The sequence below is a fragment of the Xiphophorus hellerii genome, chromosome 1 (genome assembly GCF_003331165.1).
Source record: "Xiphophorus hellerii strain 12219 chromosome 1, Xiphophorus_hellerii-4.1, whole genome shotgun sequence".
NCBI lineage: Eukaryota > Metazoa > Chordata > Actinopteri > Cyprinodontiformes > Poeciliidae > Xiphophorus > Xiphophorus hellerii.
The window spans coordinates 22,165,674-22,184,170 of record NC_045672.1 but is presented as its reverse complement, the minus strand read 5'-3'; the positions used below and the strand labels follow the sequence as shown (position 1 = coordinate 22,184,170).

The following is an 18,497-nucleotide window of genomic DNA, read 5'->3' as shown; positions in this document are numbered from 1 at the left end:
GATGAGGAGCGCTGGTCCTCAGCCATCATGTCTCTCTTCGGGTCCAAATTTGTTTACTTACTCCAAGACTTCTACAAAAGTTTTGTGAAACCACAGTATGATCCTGCCATCACCATGTTTGGATTTACTAAGTGCTTGCAATCTTTCGTCGATGCAATCCCTGATTTTATTGCTACAGATACTGTCTCGTATCTTTCCCAGTCATGTGCCTTGACACCATTTTGCTTCCCAATTTTGTGGATATTGTCTCATTATGCCATAGATTTGTTTTCCATTAGGCTTGTGTCTTTCCAAATTATGCCCACTGAATTTAATTAGGCATTGATGGATTCTAGCTACTGTAGAGCTATATCCAGGGACATTGACTGAAGTATAAGTCCCATTGTTAAACATATAAATGTACCAAAATGAAATCATTTTTCATCAAAATGAACTCAGGTAGATGAAAAGAGAAACAATGTTTAGTATAAAAAATAAACTTAATTGTATCTTGATTATTCCCAACATTTGGGAATATAATCAATGGACTGAGCAAGTAGAACGCTGTGGAAGATGTGTGACCCAACCAGTAATTTCAAACAGAGATCCAGTGTTTCCTTTTTTTATGAAATATGAAATTAACAGCCAGATAAACTTACCAGAGGCTGACATCTTGTTTATGCTTTTAATTCATTCACATGACGTATATGTTTAAATAATAAAACCTTTGGCTTTTTTAATAACAAGGGGATGCAATAATAATATGTTTAACATGGAGTAGAAAAATCTAGACTTTTAAGTAAAATGTCTAATTTTGTATCCAAAGTCTTAGCTTCTGACATAAGAAAGAAATGCAGTTTCAAAACAATAAATATGAACATCGTTATTCCTTAACAAGTGTTTTTCCCTCCTCGTTTTGCTCAGGTGATTATGCCCGTCTCGCTCTTCGGTACCAGATCTACTTAGAACCAGGAATGTACGAGGTCCCTATCATTGTGTCAGACTCTGGCAACCCTCCGTTGTCCAACAGGTCTGTCATCAAAGTGAAGGTTTGTCCTTGCGATGAAAATGGAGACTGTACCACACTTGGTGCTGTCGCGGCCGCTGGCCTGGGGACTGGAGCCATCATCTTCATCCTAATTTGCATCATCATACTGCTGTGTAAGTGTTCTTAATGAACTAATTCACTGAAACCTTGCTGCTTCTAAAGAGATCCACATATTTACTGTAGACCTGCAAGTGTTTTTTATACAATGGCCACCTGACAAACAATACAACTTGATTTACACTCTGATTTTCAAACACGTCTTCATGTATTCCTGTCATGATTCATATGTTATCTGAACTCTTTATCATTCTACTGAGTAGTGCAAACCCTGATCAGTTCACACATACCTACAGATTATGATCTTAAATTATGATCTTACGACTTATAGCAGTCTTCTAAAAGTCTGACCGGCCAATATATATTTTAGCGAATTCTGATTCTCTTTTTAGATATATAATTTACAAACACTAAATATTTCTTGAAGCAAAGGCAAGTTGCTGTTAAAATGGGTTTTAGATATTTAGAGTTGAAATCTTAAACTGTTTTTTTGCATTGCACTGTTTCTTACCTCAACATAATTAACCCAGTTAGCCTTTCTAGCTGTAAACAACAGTCTCTATTTGTATTTTCAAGACAATGTGGACCCGACCCACGTTTTAAAGGCAGCTTATTCCATCAGAGGCAAAGCTTGAAAACTCAAAATGATAAAAACAGAGCAACCTTGTGGGTGCAAAACAACCAAAGTGCAACATAACTGGCACACATAAAGGTCTAGCTCCCTTAAGCAGTAAGAAGAAAACAACCATTGTGTCTCCATTGAAAATACTTTCCCTCTTTAAAGGTTTCTTAGTACCTCACTTGACCTAATTTCTAAAGCCCTCACTGATATTAAAACAGCAACCTTTGAATCGTCTTCCTGCAGTAATAACTTAGACTGAAGAAATCGCTGTGGTTACCAGTACCTGATGGTGTTTAGAAATTATGCATGAGGATATTATGTAAAGTTCACATGTTTGAGATTCCACCTGGGTCAGGGCAAATCAAGCTAAACCTTGTTCAAACCAGCTGATTTCTGAGTGCATCATCATCAAGTAAATACAATTTTGGAGTATCAAAAAGATAAATAAGCTTAACAGGCACATGTCTCTCCCCAAATCAAGATCAAGTATGTAACATGCACATTCAGTGCCAAGTGTAATATCAACTGCAACCTGAAGTGTGACAGATATGATTTAAATGGCTGAGATGGGACAGGGGGAACTTATTTTACAGCTTGTGAGAAACGGTTGACATCCAATGTTTCTTGGAGGAAATGATACAAAAGGATCAGACACTAGGCTGTTTTTGGATACTGATTTTTTTTCTTTTTATTTGAAATGTCGAGGTGCCCACAGCAGAATGCAATGAGCCATGCTTTTCATTAATAGTGCTGAACAGAAAGTTGCATTGTAATGGCTTAACATTTCATTCCCAGCATTATTTAAAACCACTCAATTGTAGTTTTGAAAATACTTACAGTGACGCCCAGAACTGTGCAAATCAAATTGAAATTAAATGATAATAGAATTAGGCTACGCTCTTATTTTTCTTTCAGAACCTTTTCCAACCTAAGCCCTTAGCTTTACACTTTCTGTGCTTCGGTGGTGTGTATAGATCCCTTAGCAAGGCTGAAGACATCACTCCATCAATAAGTAAAGGTGTCAGTTGATTTTATGTTGTTGCAGCACATCCTGCAGCTGTGTGAGGTTCCTTTGTGAATTGTTGCAGGCATGGTGCTGTTGTTTGTGGTATGGATCAAGCGCAGGGAGAAAGAGAGGCAGACGAAGCAGTTGCTGATTGACCCTGAAGATGACGTCCGAGACAACATCCTCAAATACGACGAGGAGGGCGGAGGAGAAGAGGATCAAGTGAGAGCTTCAGAGAGACACACCACACGTCCGCATGGACATCAAAGTCTCTGTTCATGCTTACGCTTCTCATGTGACTCTACCTCTGTGGCGTTGCAGGACTACGACTTGAGCCAGCTGCAGCAGCCCGACTCTTTAGAACACATCATCAGCAAGCCGCCTGGCGTACGCAGAGTTGACGAGAGGCCCATCATCCCAGAGTCTCAGTACCCCATTAGACCAGTTGTGCCCCATCCTGGAGACATTGGAGACTTTATCCATGAGGTGAATTTAGGAACATTTGTATATCTGTCATGTGCCCAATCTGTGTGTTAGTTATAAAGTCATTTATCGCACAATGCAGCAACTTCTCAGTCATTCTGCCATGTAACACATAAAGCGATTTGTAATTTTTGCTTATTTTTTTGGTAGGGGGATGACAACAACTAGTTTTCCTTCACTTTACAGTCACCCCACCCTCCAAACACTCATAAATACACACAAAACTCAGACTCTGGCACGTGTATGCGAGAAAATACTGATTGACAGACTCATGACAACGCGTTCACACTCGAGAGGTGTTGGCAGCTGTTCAGCTTTGATCCATCCAGCCTTGACTCTCTGTCTGTCTGTCTCTGTCTCACAAACATAAACTCACCTGATCTCGCTCCAGCAGTCCGATTAAACTCAAACACGGCAAACACATGGTGTTTTTGCTACGTTCTCAATCCATGGGGGATGGAGCTTTTTAGGCATTTCTCTTTATTTCTCTTGAGTCAACAAGGGCTGTTCTCCTCACCTGCCTCACCTATAGGTTAGTGGCCCTCATATGTTTTTCCTTAAAACTGCGGCACTGAATGAAAAATACAGTCAATTCTGTTTTACAAAATGCAATATCACAGCTACTACAGCAAGTGATAAAAATACAAAAACTTGTATGCCTATTTATTTTATTTATTAGTGTATTTATTTTTACATTTCAGCCACAAGATTTTATGTGTATTTGTATTCTATTTGCTTTTCAGTGCCTTTTATTGGGATTTTCTGTGAAAGACCCGCATACAGTACCAGCACAGATTTTTAATTGGATTAAGGCTTGGGCCTGTACTGTACCATTTTAACACATGAACATGCTGTTCTCCTAACCACATTTGGACATCTAATGTGGATTGTTGTCCTGCTGGTTGATCAATCCCAGTCTTACGTCTTTTTCAGTCTCTAACAGGTTTTCTCCCAGGAATACCCTGTATGTCAGATCAGTCCTGAGCAGCTTACCTGTCCATACTTAAGAGGGAGCTTATTCTACCTCTCCTTATGACTTTCCTTCAAAAACTGCATTCTTTTTGCCACTATTCCATAAAAGCTACATTTGCACACTTCTCAACTACCTGAGCTGTGGATCTTCCGCTCCTTCAGAATAACCAAGGGTCTCTTAGCTCCTCTTGATTAAGTAAGGCCCATTTTTCCTGGCCTGTCAGCAAACCTACATGTGAACGTGGTAGGTTTGCTATTGTACTACACTTACCACTTTCACATGATTAATTAAACAGTTCTCTAGTAAATGCTCAAAGCTTGAGACATTGTTTTATCATCTAAGATCACTTTAAACTTCTCCGTAGCTTCATCCCCGACTTTTCTGTTGTGTTCTTAAGTCTTTATCACACTGTTTGTTCACTAATGTTCTCTAATGAATCTCTGAGGCCTTCACCAAACACCTCTACAGATAATAAATTGTACACAAATGTACTCTATTTACATACTGTAAGTAAGTTGCTTAAGAAAATGTGAAAATCCTCTATCTTTTTTCTTCCTCTTCACAAGTATGGGCAATTCCAGGTTGGTCTATCACATAAAATTCTCAATAAAACATTGACATTTGTGGCTGTAATGGGACAAAATCTGAAATAGTTCAGTGGGTGTGAATACTTTTGCAAAGCAAAATTTTTTGATCTAGAATAACCTAATATATGCTCCTCCACTGAATTTTAACTTGACATTGTTCCAGACAAGCATGTACCCCCCTACCATAAATATGGCACAGAACTGGAAGGAGCTTTATGAGATGAAGCCTGAAGTGCCTTTGATCAGCTATTTTCACCGCATACCCATACCCAGAATCCCGATATAAAATGATATCTGCTAAGCTTTTTATACTTTTTGCACCAAACTTTCCAACAGCTGAACACTTAATTTCAAAACCTAAGAGCCATCTTAGAAACATTTTGGTTGGGAGTTGGAGACCTAAAAGCTGGAGAAGGGTTAAAAAAAAAGCTCAGTACAGCTGGTTTTGCATGGATCCTTCTAGTTGTGGGTCTTAAGTTAGTCTTTTGCATGAGCCTTGGCTGTCTGTATCTTCTAACATCCCCTTCTGCCAGCATTCCAAATTAATTAACAGGACTGGAAAAATCCTCCCTCTTCTACAAAGTGCTCACTGTTCTCGGCAGTAGTTCCCTGTCGCTGAAATTTTTTTGCAACCATGTCATTCCCAAACTGAATAAAAACAAGCTTATGGCATGAAATTGCAGCACAATTGCCAATACATTGGCTACTGCAAGTCTTGCATGATTCATTTAATACTTTCCCACCACATTTTGCAGTCTGGAAGGGAAAACTCTGGAAAACACAGCTCTCGTGTCTAATCTCTCGTGGGTTATAAATAAAGGCATGCTTCATTATCTGTCTTTGTCAGTGCTGTAATGGACTGCCAACTTGTCTCACCTCTCACCCTGTGACAGCAGGAACAGGCACAAAATTGTAGGTACAAAATGGGGGTCAAAGTTGGCAAAGGGGAAGCTTGACCCAGTCGTTTAGAACAGCTCAACCTGAAAATGTTCGTGTCCATGGGACACAACTCTATATTAGTGGATAACGATCAGCTCATGTGACGGAGAGGCTTAGCCAGCGGCTTCCACCAACGTAATTTTGATGTAGAAACACATCTACAGAAACTGATTGGTTCACAAAACAGTTGCAAAAGTCCACTTGTGAAAGTGAAGAATTTTCAATTCTGCAAACATACCGTTTTTCATATCCACCAACATTTTCGGCTTGGGTTGCTTTATGTCTTCTAAATTGTTTTGTACACCTGGACAACCATAATCACTGAGAGCCTTCTGAATAGTTTATGTTATTTTAGTGTTGTAAATATGGAGTGAGTTAATCCTTTTTGGTTTGTTTGCTCCTCTTGTCCTCATCAGGGTCTGCGGGCTGCAGACAACGACCCCACAGCGCCTCCGTATGATTCCCTGCTCGTTTTTGACTATGAGGGCAGCGGCTCCACCGCCGGCTCAGTCAGCTCCCTCAACTCTTCCAGCACAGGAGACCAGGACTATGACTACCTCAACGACTGGGGACCCCGTTTTAAGAAGTTGGCTGACATGTATGGGGGTGGGGATGACGATTAAAAATCCAGCCCTATCTCTCACATATATACACACACACACCCTCAACCCGTCAGCTGGCCTGCCAAGCTCTGTCTCCACAACACAGTGGGGCTATTACACCCTTCTTGAACACACGTTAAAGATGGCATGTTCACACGGACCAACCAACCAATCTAACAACCCACCACAGAGGATCAGTGCCGTGAGTCACTTCCTGGTGCTCTTCTCAACCGGCTCCTGCTCTAAGCCTGTCTAAGACTGTGCTAGAAGCTCTGATTTGCAGGCTTTGTGTCATATCTACTCTCGAACTCATGCACTTATTTTGTCACATCAGTTTTTGAGTTGTACACTTTGATTATTTTTTTATGTCTGGTTTTATTTCAGTTTCTATTGCCTTCTTTTTGTCCTCAGTCTCGTTTGATTCAGAAGATTCCCTTTTCCGGAGGGATTTCACTTTTCCCTCTCCGTCAGCCCCCCGCCTGCCCGCCTTTCTGAAGGAGCTTTAGGTTGAGCTACATGCTTTTTCTGAGGCAAACAAAAGAGAGAGAAAAGGTAACACAGATATGAAAGTCCTCTTTACATGGAGGGTTTTGATCCATTCTTTCCTGAACTTGAATTACTTAGAATAGAAGCACTGTTGTTTAAAAAAGTGCCTTCAGTGGTGGGTTTCTTTTAGCAGACTCCTGCTAACTCAGGATTGGTTGCCATTATTTGGGCTAACAGGCCGTGACATGACCCCAGACCCTTTAATTCAGATCTCCCTCGTCATTTCTCCCGTCCGGCAGGGCCGTGGTATCTGCGGGAGATGTCAGTGCTGGTTTTAGAGGGCGCTTCAAGTAGACATACTGTACATAGGCCTACAGTGTGTCTCTAAGTAACAGACAAATCATTAGGCTTTTTCAAGTCAAATGTACCTGTGCCCCTAGATCACATTTAGATTGACAATGATTGCTGAAATCACAGATACATATGAAGAGGCTGTCTTACAGAAAAAAAATCATCATGTCTTTGTTTCTTGTAGCAACAGCAGCTGTGTTTGTTTTGCTCTCAGTGTGTGAGAGATTGGGCTCATTACTAAGCATAAAGGTTGACAAGCTGTTGTTTCTGCAATGTTGCTGGGTATGAAGTGCTTAAAGAGGTTATTCAGGAGCTTGGCTTTAAGATCATCCAATATTTGCATATGCACTCTTTCAGTCAAAGGTGGTTGATTACCTTACAATTTTTGTGAGAAACATGTTGTGGAAGTATAAACATGAAAGTTACAAATGTTACAAAAGGTACAACACAGCCATTGCTGTGATTTTATCTTATAATTAGCTGCACCTTGAGTTACTCTCTAATTTTACCCAAATTAGCCCATATTGCTTTTCCTATAACTTTATGACATAAACACTGCTACAGAAACTAGAGATTCAGTGAAATTGTCCAATTTTCAGCTTGTGCAGATGACTTGTGATCTAATCAGTCAGAACTCACAGAAATCTTACTTTTTCAAATCAGTGAATGTACCATATCAAACCACAGAAGTGGAAACACACTTAATATGTGGACGTTGTTACTTTGGAAAGAAGGCTCAAAGTTTGTACCAATGAGGGTTTAAAAATGAAATCAGTGAAAGCACAGTAGGTATAAAAATTTAAAAAGGGAAAAGTGTGTTCTATAAGGATATCAGGATCAACTGTTCTTTCCAGCGACATGTTATTTCCTCAGCATTTCAAATTTTTGCAGTTTTGTTTTCTTTTATATGCAGCTTTTATGGGTTTAAAACAGTCTGCCACGTTACATTATTTCATAATGGCCTTGGGGACTTTTATTGAATTGCCTAAAGAACAAATTGAAATTGGAGCTGAGTACAGCAGACAACAGGAAGGCTAAACAGAGTAAATCAAAATGTTCAGTTTCAGCCACATTGATTATAGATCATACTGGATTTGGAAATGTTGGCTTTTTTGCTAAATTTATAAGATTAATGTGGGGTTTGACATTATCTAGGGGATACACTTGGGAGTGCTGTTTACAGGTGCAATCGATAACTGTTCCAATTGCGAACTTGAGCTGCTAAAGGACTTTTGAAATGTCAACTCCCTTATAAATTTGTCTTTGTTTTAAAATCGCAAAACCCATCTCTCTGACACGATGTAACATCTCCTCTGCTTCTAATATTTAGTTATTGAGAAATCATGTCACTAATACTGCTATGACAGCTCTTACAAAGATTCTTAAATCTGCATTGACAGTTCATAGCTTTACAAAAAACCCAACATTGGTGCATCTCTAACAGAAACTGGGGCAAATAAGCAGAGCCAAGCAGTCTTAGCACTGTCACAAACCAGCTCTCTTTAGGCAGAGTTCCACTTATTTAAAATATTAGTCTGAAAATCCTGACATTAATTTAAGAGGTTTTACGAAAGGTAGATTTGTGTGAAGCCCATGTACTTTAGTAATGAGACACTTCCTAACACATTTTCTGTCTGCCAGCTGTCTCTGAGCTTTTGTAAACTTAATTTGTGGCACATCAGAAATGTGTTGTAGATTGGTTAAACATAGTTTGCTCATTAAAGTTTTTGAATATGCAAAACATTTAAAAAATGGTACAGGGAGAAACTGATCATTGAAAATATGATTTGTTCAGGCAGGTTTGTATTACTGATAACTCACCAGAAGCAGGTTACAAAGGTCAGTAGGTGTAAAGGAGCAAGCTTTTTTTCTAATTATTCCTTTCTTAATCTGTTCAGTTTTTATTCAACAAGATTTAGATAACAATCAAACCACTCTATTTTACAAAATATGACAAGGAAGCAGACATGAGCTCTTTGAGATGCCTTGAGGAAAAAATACACTGTTTCACGGTATCATAGTATTTAGACAAAGATTTAAAACCAAAGTGATTGAATTGCTTTTATTTGAAAATTTGAAGTGGCTAATGGTCTTGTTGCTGCAAAATAACATACTTCTAGTTACATTGATAGTACAATACCATATTTTATTTTGATGCATAGATTAAACATTTCAATAAACATGAAATTATTTTACTAGCCGTTTTTAGATAATCGACTTATTGCACAGAGTGTTATAAATTGTTGCTCTTTTTAGATGAACAGAAATGTAAAACAGCTGATATTAGCTTCTTAATTGGTTGGGCTATCTGACTGGTTAAAGTGTAAAATTGACTGTTTAGGTTATTGCTGCTCATAATTTGTGAACTGTAGTTTAAAAACAGTGTTATTTTATTAAAAGCGATGGGTGGTACTTCATAGTTTCTTGTACTATGATTTGTTTTTTGTGTGACTGGAAATCTATACAAAGAGTTGACATTTTATTTGTTTTAAACAAGGGAAAAGGATAGTAGCTGTTATTCAGCCAGCTTCCCAGCAACAGGTGGAGGAGAGAGTAAACAAGGAAACAGGACTCTGGTCACTTCCTCTCTCATCTATTTTAAAGGACCTTGAAGTATAAACAGTATAACAGATCCTTTTAGCAGCTTTGAAACTGTTGCTTTTTAAACCCTTGTCAAACCTTGATAGCAGTAACCAGTATGTAAATTGAGTGAAAATAGACTGGTAAAAAAATGGAAATGTTTGGCTGTAGATACAAGTAGAATAGAAAGTGGTGTGCATCATTTGATTTAAAAAAACGAAAGGAGCAACCAATCCAGTGTAAATAAACAGGTCAACAGGGTCAATTTGGTTCGGTTGGCAGATTGATAAGTATGAATTGCTGCTTATACAATCTAGGAACGTTGATCATCAGGATAGCCGCCAGCTCAGATATGAAAACGGAGTGGTTTCCACAGCTCACTGCTAGATAAGCTCTTATCTGTGTGACTACCTTTTAGCCTGAAGAATATCCCACAAAATAAACACAGCTGTTAGTTCCTATTTGTGATTCTTTCTGACGCATAAATGTTGTAAATATAGAATCTTTTTATACATGTGGCAACATTAGTTTTTCTGTGCAGTCTTTTTTTCCCCACTATAGTTTGGTTCCAAATGAATACTTGGCAAATTATATTTCACAAAAAGCCATGTGCATTTACTAGAATTTGTATAAATCTGTACGGGCTGACAGCCATAATTGTATTGCTTCATCGTGGCGAGAGGGTTTCCACTCCAAACCAACCTGTACAGTACACACTCACTCCTCTAGGCCTTACTGTAAATATAAGAGTGTTCTATATTATATAACCCCATTCCGCAGTGTTTCAATTCACTCAAAGAGCAGCACTAAGACTGATGGCCATCCTGTCTCCAAAGAAAGAAGAAATATCATAGATGTGATGCTCTGTAATCAGACATTCAAATCCGATTCTGGGACAAACAGATGTTGGCAGCCAACCTTCATAGACTGTGTTACATATGAAGACATGACGCTTTGTTGTAGTGATACTGAATGTTGGTTTGGCAGCAAGGCACCAGTGCATAGACTGAAACTTGACCCCCAGTGATCTTCAAAATATTGGTTATTTCCTGTTGAAGTCGTGGTCCATTTGTTGTGTTGACATTCTCTTGCTAATATAAAGGGGAAATTAACAAATGAAAACCAAGAGGGAACTGCACTGCCAAAGTTCAACCCTGAGTTCAGTCTGACACTTGGGGTTACTCAAAGAACACCCGGTCACTGCAGGATAAAGACCTGGACTCTTTATCACCATGGACGCAGACCTGAAGGGAGATTCTAAAAGATGCCAAACTTTTGTTCTGCTATGGATTGAAGCCCAAACATGGGCAGCAGGCTCTCATACGAGTCCTCCTGCTTTTCAAGTCCAAGTGTACATAATGTAATATTTGCTTGAAGCTAAACAGACCATGTTAGGCAAGCTGTAACTGTACAATTGGAGCTTTTTGCATGTGTCTTTTTATAATGGGCAGATGAGTTCTACTGCAGTTATCATGAACGAATTCAAAAACTGTGCAGCCTGCATGAGAGAGGCTGGAGTCCAGATGGGACTCTGGTGTACACATATTGTTTCAAATGAAGGAGAAAGAAAAAAAAAGCAGAAAAAATATTGCACAGGTATCAAGTCAAAAGACTTTTTTGTAAATTGCCAACAGCACAAATATTTTATATTGTTGTTTGTACCTTTTTTTTAAAAAAGAAAAGGAAAAAAAAAGGGAAAGAGTCTGTTATTTCAAGCGTGTGTTGCCACTGCGACGTTGGTTTCCAGAAACACCATACAATACATTCTCTTGCAGATAAACCTTGTAATATAGACGCTGAGCCAGAGTCCCTATCAGCATCATGTGTTATAAATAAAAATTTCCCCTCCTTGTAAGATCAGAGCATCTTGTCTTTTCTGTGTCACCTGCTGTTTCCACTAAGCAATGCATTTCATCTAACTCTTTGTTACTTACATGTTTATTTGATGCAGAGCACTTTAAGGTTAAACTTATACGGTTAACACAAATGCTTCCTTAATCGCAGTCAAAATTCCAAAACAATTCCAACTGAAAATCAGCAGCACAATGTGGAAATTGTTTACAGATAGTCCTGGAAACTCTTTTATGGATAACCTTTAGATATGTTACTAAGAATAATAGACAAAAATGTTAGTGTCCAGAAAAGCGGTACTTAAATCCAGGCTTTGAGGGCCGTTGTCCTGCAACTTTTAGATGTGACCCTGGTTCAATATGCCTCAATCAAGTAGCTGAATTACCTCCTCAGTGCAGTCACGTTCTCCAGAGTGCTGCTAATAACCTGATTATTTAACTCAGGTGTGGGGAAGCAGAGCCACATCTAAAACCTGCAGGATTCTGGCCCTTAAGGCCTGGATTTGAGGATCCCTGCTCTAGATGTTCACAGGCAGTAGAGACATATCCAAAAAGACGCCTCTCATTGCAGCAAAATGATGTTTTGCTTATTTATTCACTATGGGAGGTTGAACACACTTTTAAAAATATTTATGCTTTTTCTTCAGTATTTCAATTATGTACAACTTTTGTTGTTCTACCCGATGGAATCATCATTAAAGTTTTAAAATATGAACAACCTCAAAGGCGTGAATACTTTTTGCATTCACAGTTTGTAAACACTACAACAGTATCTTTGGCCTTAAACCAAAGGTTGTGTATGTGAGTCATTGGGTTACATTTCAGACTGATCCTTACTGTTAAATTAAACTGGACTGGTTTGATCTTCATATGTAAATGATGTACTTTTAGTCTTCCATAAACAAACATCTCACAGGAAACAGTCCTCTAAGGCAGTGTTTCCTGACCCTGGTCCTCTAGGCTCACTGCCCTGCATGTTTTATGTTTCCCTGCTTTAGTGCACCTGATTCAGCTGATTGCGGTTCAGCAAATGCCTGTTAATCAGCCATCAACTGAAACCAGTTCAGCTGAAGCAGGGAAACACCTAAAGCATGCAGAGTACTGTGCCTTGAGGATGAGGGTTGAGAAACTGCTCTAAGGAAAGAATTAGAATCAAAACGAATTAGAAATTGTGTTGTACTTCTGTATTGCTGCATACAGAAGTACAACGCAATTTCTAATTCGTTTTGATTCTAATTCAAAATTAGTTTTACTCCCAGCCATGAGCAAACATGAAGCTAACATGATCCGCGCAATTAAGGATGTTCATTCATCAGATGTCTTCCAAGGCAACGTAATGAGGCCTCCCTTTGCTGTGGCAGATGAAAAACAGGAGGTTTGAGGTTTGAAAAAATGGAAAAAAGCTGTGCCTAATTTTCTCCCTCAATCTTTTGCAAATTTGATCAAACAAAACCAGATAAAAACAAAACCAGATGTTTCAAAGCTGTGAATAAGATTGATCATTGATCTGAAAATGAACATTTTTAATCAAACTTTTCTTCAGCATCTTCTTTTCTGTTGTCTGTTTTTTAATTTGTTCCAAATTTTGTAAGATGCTTCACATAAAGCAAAAATGATTTTTGACATTTTTTTAAACTGCAGGGCAAATTTCCTTATACTTTAACCCAATTTATGTCCTGTGGAAAAAGAAAAAACAGTTATCTTTTATCAGTATTTATTTGACAAGGAGAGTAGACAATATTGAGCAAGTGAAGTTAATGTGCTGGAACTATTTGCTTTTCTTGTCCCTGGTTTCTTGGGTTTTACAAAGCCACCCTACAAAACCATCAGCAATATCAAAGAAAGAGACTCCATCAATCAGTTATCCAACACGTTTATCCTTGTGTGGTCACCGGGCAAGAGGCTGGCCACACCGTGCATAAATTAATCTAAGAAGATTTTAAAGAGATCAATTTGACTTAAGAGTCATGTTTTTGAACAGTGGGAGAAAGCCAGAGTACCCAGAGAGAACCTATGAATGTACAGGGAGAACATGCAAACTCCATGCAGAAGGAGCCCAGCCTGGGATTTGAACCCAGGACTTTCTTGCAGGAAAGGCTTCCTATTGCGTCACTGTGCAACCACCGACAACAACTCCATCAACCCTAAAAAAAGGTTAGACTAGCTGAAAAAGACTATAGTTACAAATAAAAAAAAGTTAGACTAGCTGAAAAAGACTAGTTACAAATAAAGTTAAAATTTTTCATAAATTTAAATTGCCATAAGCTAAAGATGTTCAAAATATTATTTTCCAAGTCAAGTCTCAAGTCTTTTGCCCCAAGTTTGAGTGAAATGTCCGAAAAAAAATGTTCTCATCAAATCTTTGACATCTACCATACCTCATGACACAGGCTATTTTCACAGCACTAGTAAAGTATGTTATCGTTCTATTGAATAAAAGAGTAGCTACCATTTAAATTTTAACACTATAAGCAATCAATATTTAAAGTTACAACAACTTTAAAACATATTGCTAGATATTGAGAAAATTGTTATTTGGACCATAACAACACAGCAAGGTCAAATACTCATATCATTGAGATGCCACCTATGGGAATGAAAACTTGCTTTGACTAGGAGAATGGTCTGGCAGAGATATATATACAAAGGAACCCTGAAAAAATCAAACTCTTGAAGCTGAAAGTTCAGTGAAGCCACACATTGTTTATTGATTATAACCCAAAATGATCAGTATTGTCTTCAACAATTTATCGCTTTCACTGCATCTGAATCATCTTAGATAGCCTCACTGACAACTCTTCTTTAGGTCTCAATCGTTCTTTAGTCTCTGTGGGAGCAAAGGTAAATATAAAGAGAAATCTTTTAGCATTCAATTCAGGCAGCCATGGCAGCTTGAGGAACAGAATAGAAATGACTTTTACTTTTTCTCTTCTGGCACAGCAGATCGGTGAACCTACACCCCATTCCACCTTCTCCACATTGATTGACCTGTCAGACCATGTCAGTGCAAATGCAGTCAGAATGCGCTGTTGTTACACGCTGCTCACACAAGTCACGAACAGATTTCTCTCCTAAAGCTACAACATAGGACAAAAAACAACATACCTCTGCCCTCTTAGCAGTCGGGTTGCAGTGTTGACATATTTATCCAACTTTCTGGAATAATTAATGCAACACATAGTGGAGTTATACATAGTTACACATAGTTTGCAGAAATGCCTCGTGATTTGTTTCTTTTTTTCTTGTGTGTAGCCATCACATGAATGTTTTAATTAATCTTACATTGATCTAAATTGGAGCTCTTTTGACATCTTTATCCAGTGTGGTATAATAAGACTGATATCTTTTCTGTAAAAGATAGGTTACTTATCAGATAATATGAGATTTGCTTAAAAGAGATAATTAGTAACTGGTTAATTCTTGAATCAAATACAAAAGATAAGTGAGCTATATGCCAAATACAGTTTAAAAGGATAGACAAGGAGGGCTTGTTGAGCTGAATACTGCAAATCAGACAAATCTCAGGCTAGAGAATCAGGTGAGACTTTCTCAATGGGGAGCCAACATGTAAACCTTTGCTAAAGTACTAGTTTATACCCATGAAATGTTAAACACTTTGTCATGTTGCAAGCCCAAACATCTATGTTTTTTAATGATATATTATGTGATAGGTCTGCACAAAGTAGTAGTGAAATAAAAATTATACAGTCTAAATATATATTTTGTATATGTATGTATGTTAGAATTACTGTGTGCATCATGTAAATAGTATTTGAAAGGATGTACTCAATACAGGGAGAAGAAAATGTAATTAGACTGCACCTGAGAGATTCTTAATCTTTCCATTTATTAATCAACTCCATGTAATATTTTCTGCCTAAGGTACAAGCCTGTGCGACTAGCAGTACGGGGTGTACAACATTTTAAAACCACATCTAAATTCTGTATGACTGGATAATTCTTTGTGGTGCAAATTTTTGTATTTCGGCAGTCATGCAACTTATGCAGCATAGTCACGCAAACTGTCACATAATGCATCAAAGGGATCATTAATGAATTCTTATGTGTGTCTGTAATAAAATACACCATGATATGGTGCCTTGATGTAGAAACCATTGTGACCAAAGTTTTCAAATACAATTAGAAATGTGTTTAGTAAAAAAAAAAAACTGAAATCCATGCAGTATAGAAGTCACCAAAGTCAAACCAGATCTGAAAACATAAAAGTCATTGTAGAAAGCTAAAAAGTTTCTTCAAGTGCAGCCACCATGCTATGAAATGTTGTGATGTGTCTTAGCTCTCATTAGGAGCATTCTAGAGAAGGAAGACAATGATTTAACCCTGCTGAACAAGGTACATCGATCGAATTAGCAACACCTTTGATTAACTTCTGCATCAATACTTTCCAGAGTTCAGAAAGAAGGCACGCTGCAACATCACCAGAGTGATGGCCTACATGAATGAGGCCTTCATGGCTGTGGAGCCATAAGGATGTAGCAGTTGGAAAAAAAAGATCAAAGAATTAAGACCACTGTTTCTAGGATAAAATACAAAGAAGTAAGGTTTTATATACGGAAAACAGAAAATCAGAAAAACACGCTTTTAAATCAAAATGTCTGCGGTGGCTAAAAGTTTCTTGTAAAACCTGAAAACAAAAGTGTATACCTAAAGTTTGGTCCGATACATATATGTGCCCTTAGCAACTGAATGAACTTAGTTAAAGTTATATTTGTTCCCTGAGGGAGCTCTGAAGATGCAGTCATCAATCTGTCCATACCATTTCCTCATGTCATTCATCAGTGACTTTCATTTCCTCTATGATGGCCCTAGGATGTGGTGGTCAAAGAAGGATGCAGGGAGAAAGTATATGGCCCTGCTATGATTGGATATTCCACTAATGGCCACTTTAGTGGAATATGTGCATCACCTCTGGACATAGACAAGACACCCAGGGTAAAAAGGAAATGGCATGACCAGCCCATGATCTAAAATGTCTCTATTTGCTCTGAATATTTCAAAAATATTTAGCTATTAGAAATACAAATAAACAAATGGCCAAGCTACACTAGTGTTATTGTCCTGAATCTTAAATGTTTACTTTTTAGTTCTTATATGCAGATTGTCTAATGCTTTTGTGCTAAAGTTTTTATCTAGTCTTTTATGAAATATGCGTGCTGCTGGGTGGACACAAGGAAATTATTTTTAAAAAACTCATTAAACATTCATGCTGCAATTCCAATAGCCATCACACACAATCTGCAGTATTTCTAAATAAGCTACTGTTTGATAGCAGAGGCAGGTGCAATGCTTTTCAGTAAAGTTATTTTAAAGAAGCCTAGCATATAAACACTGATATTAAAAACTAGGAATGTAACAGCACATGTGGTATCCAAAAATCAATGGAAAGTGCCTAATGACGTGACGAACTGTTGCTCTATCAATTCCTTAAAATCTAATCTGAAAAGTCTTTTAAAGAGCACTGAGTGTGGTAGTCACTGATTAGCATGTTCTCACAGTAATTTGCATATGTGTATGTAGGGGTGTACATGTGAATGTGTTCTTGTTGCTGGATTTCATAATTTTATGTATATTTTGTTCATTAATCTTATTTTCATTTATGACTCTTTTTAGCCTCCTAGTATACCTCCTGAATTTACATACATGTGATTGTCTAGAGTTCATAGAAGACCAAGTTGCAGAAAGTAGTCAGGCATGTAAAAAAGTCTTAAAGAAAAAAAGAAAGACAAAAACAAAACAAAGCAGAATAAATACATGTGACAACAAATAAGCACAATCCAACCCAACAAGAACACGAAAAGACCAACCAAGAGATTATAGACACTCAAAAACAAAAAGGAAAACATAAAGTAACCAAACACAGATATTTAGAAAAAGTTTCAACATAAAACAGAAAGAAAGGTCAAACAGGAAAACAGCAACTAAAGACAACCTCTAAATCAGTGTATAAATTCAGAATATAGGAACTAAGCATGGGATGCAATGTGAGACAAACTGAAACCAAACCAAACCTGGAGATTTGACCTCAATATTAAAAAGAACACAGATGATCTTAGGAGAGTGGCACTGGGACCGTGGAGGCCATAATGGAGTCCTTGAGAGTCGTACTGGAATCGCTAGAGACCTGCTCAGGAGAGTGATGTGAATACTGCAAAGACTTGATGGAGCCAGATACTAGAAATGGACGACTTCATCTGAGAACTTGGGAACAGAATTAAGAGGTGGGTCATCTTTGTATTTTGAAAATAACGCAACCCATTGATCCTGGATGATATTTTTTGTAGGTACATAACCAGATTCCCTTTAATGAGAACATTACAGAAATGGCATTAGTCCTCATGTTCTCTAGATTTAAAATGTTGTCTATATTGTTTGTTGCTAAAAAGACTGCTTTTAAACATATGCTAAATATTAGAATTTCAGAAGTTTTTTGTGTGTGTGTTATCTGTTATTTTTTATCTGCCTTATACAAGTTTACAAAATACAGTTCTCAAATTATTCAAACTTTCTTCTATTGTCCGCTCTGTTGATCGTAATAATCCTCTGAAATGGACATGTCAATGCTGGTCAAGGATATCGACTGTTTTACATCAGTCACAAATAACGATATGACCAGTACTGGCACCCTTACTGGTCTTTACCCATGTAGTTCCATAAGCAAGAAACTGCAGTGCTCTTTGCATTTTTATACTTTTCTGTCTGTCAGAAACAGCAATAACTTTTTCAGGAATTTGAGCCACTGTGACTCACCTTCGCTCTCCACTTACATCAATGAACCATGACTCTGTCTCTCTGTTTGATCTAACAATCACAATGTCGCCCCCTTCAAACTCGCTGAAAACCTCTGACTTGCCCTTTTTTCTGCCTCTAATGGTAAAGTTTAAAGACAAAATGCTCACTTGCTTCCTTATATGTC

General features: G+C 37.9%; 1 protein-coding gene across 1 annotated transcript in view; it reads left to right on the top strand.

The window, feature by feature from the left end:
• Positions 1-11,570, top strand: part of LOC116722726 (cadherin-4-like) — a 272,168-nt gene extending 260,598 nt beyond the window's left edge. The window contains exons 14-17 of the mRNA XM_032566987.1: positions 904-1,140; positions 2,795-2,934; positions 3,034-3,198; positions 6,111-11,570. Coding sequence (XP_032422878.1) covers positions 904-1,140; positions 2,795-2,934; positions 3,034-3,198; positions 6,111-6,317 — 749 coding nt within the window. The 3' untranslated portion in view covers positions 6,318-11,570. The remainder of the gene's footprint in view (positions 1-903; positions 1,141-2,794; positions 2,935-3,033; positions 3,199-6,110) is intronic.
• Positions 11,571-18,497: the final 6,927 nt, after the last annotated feature.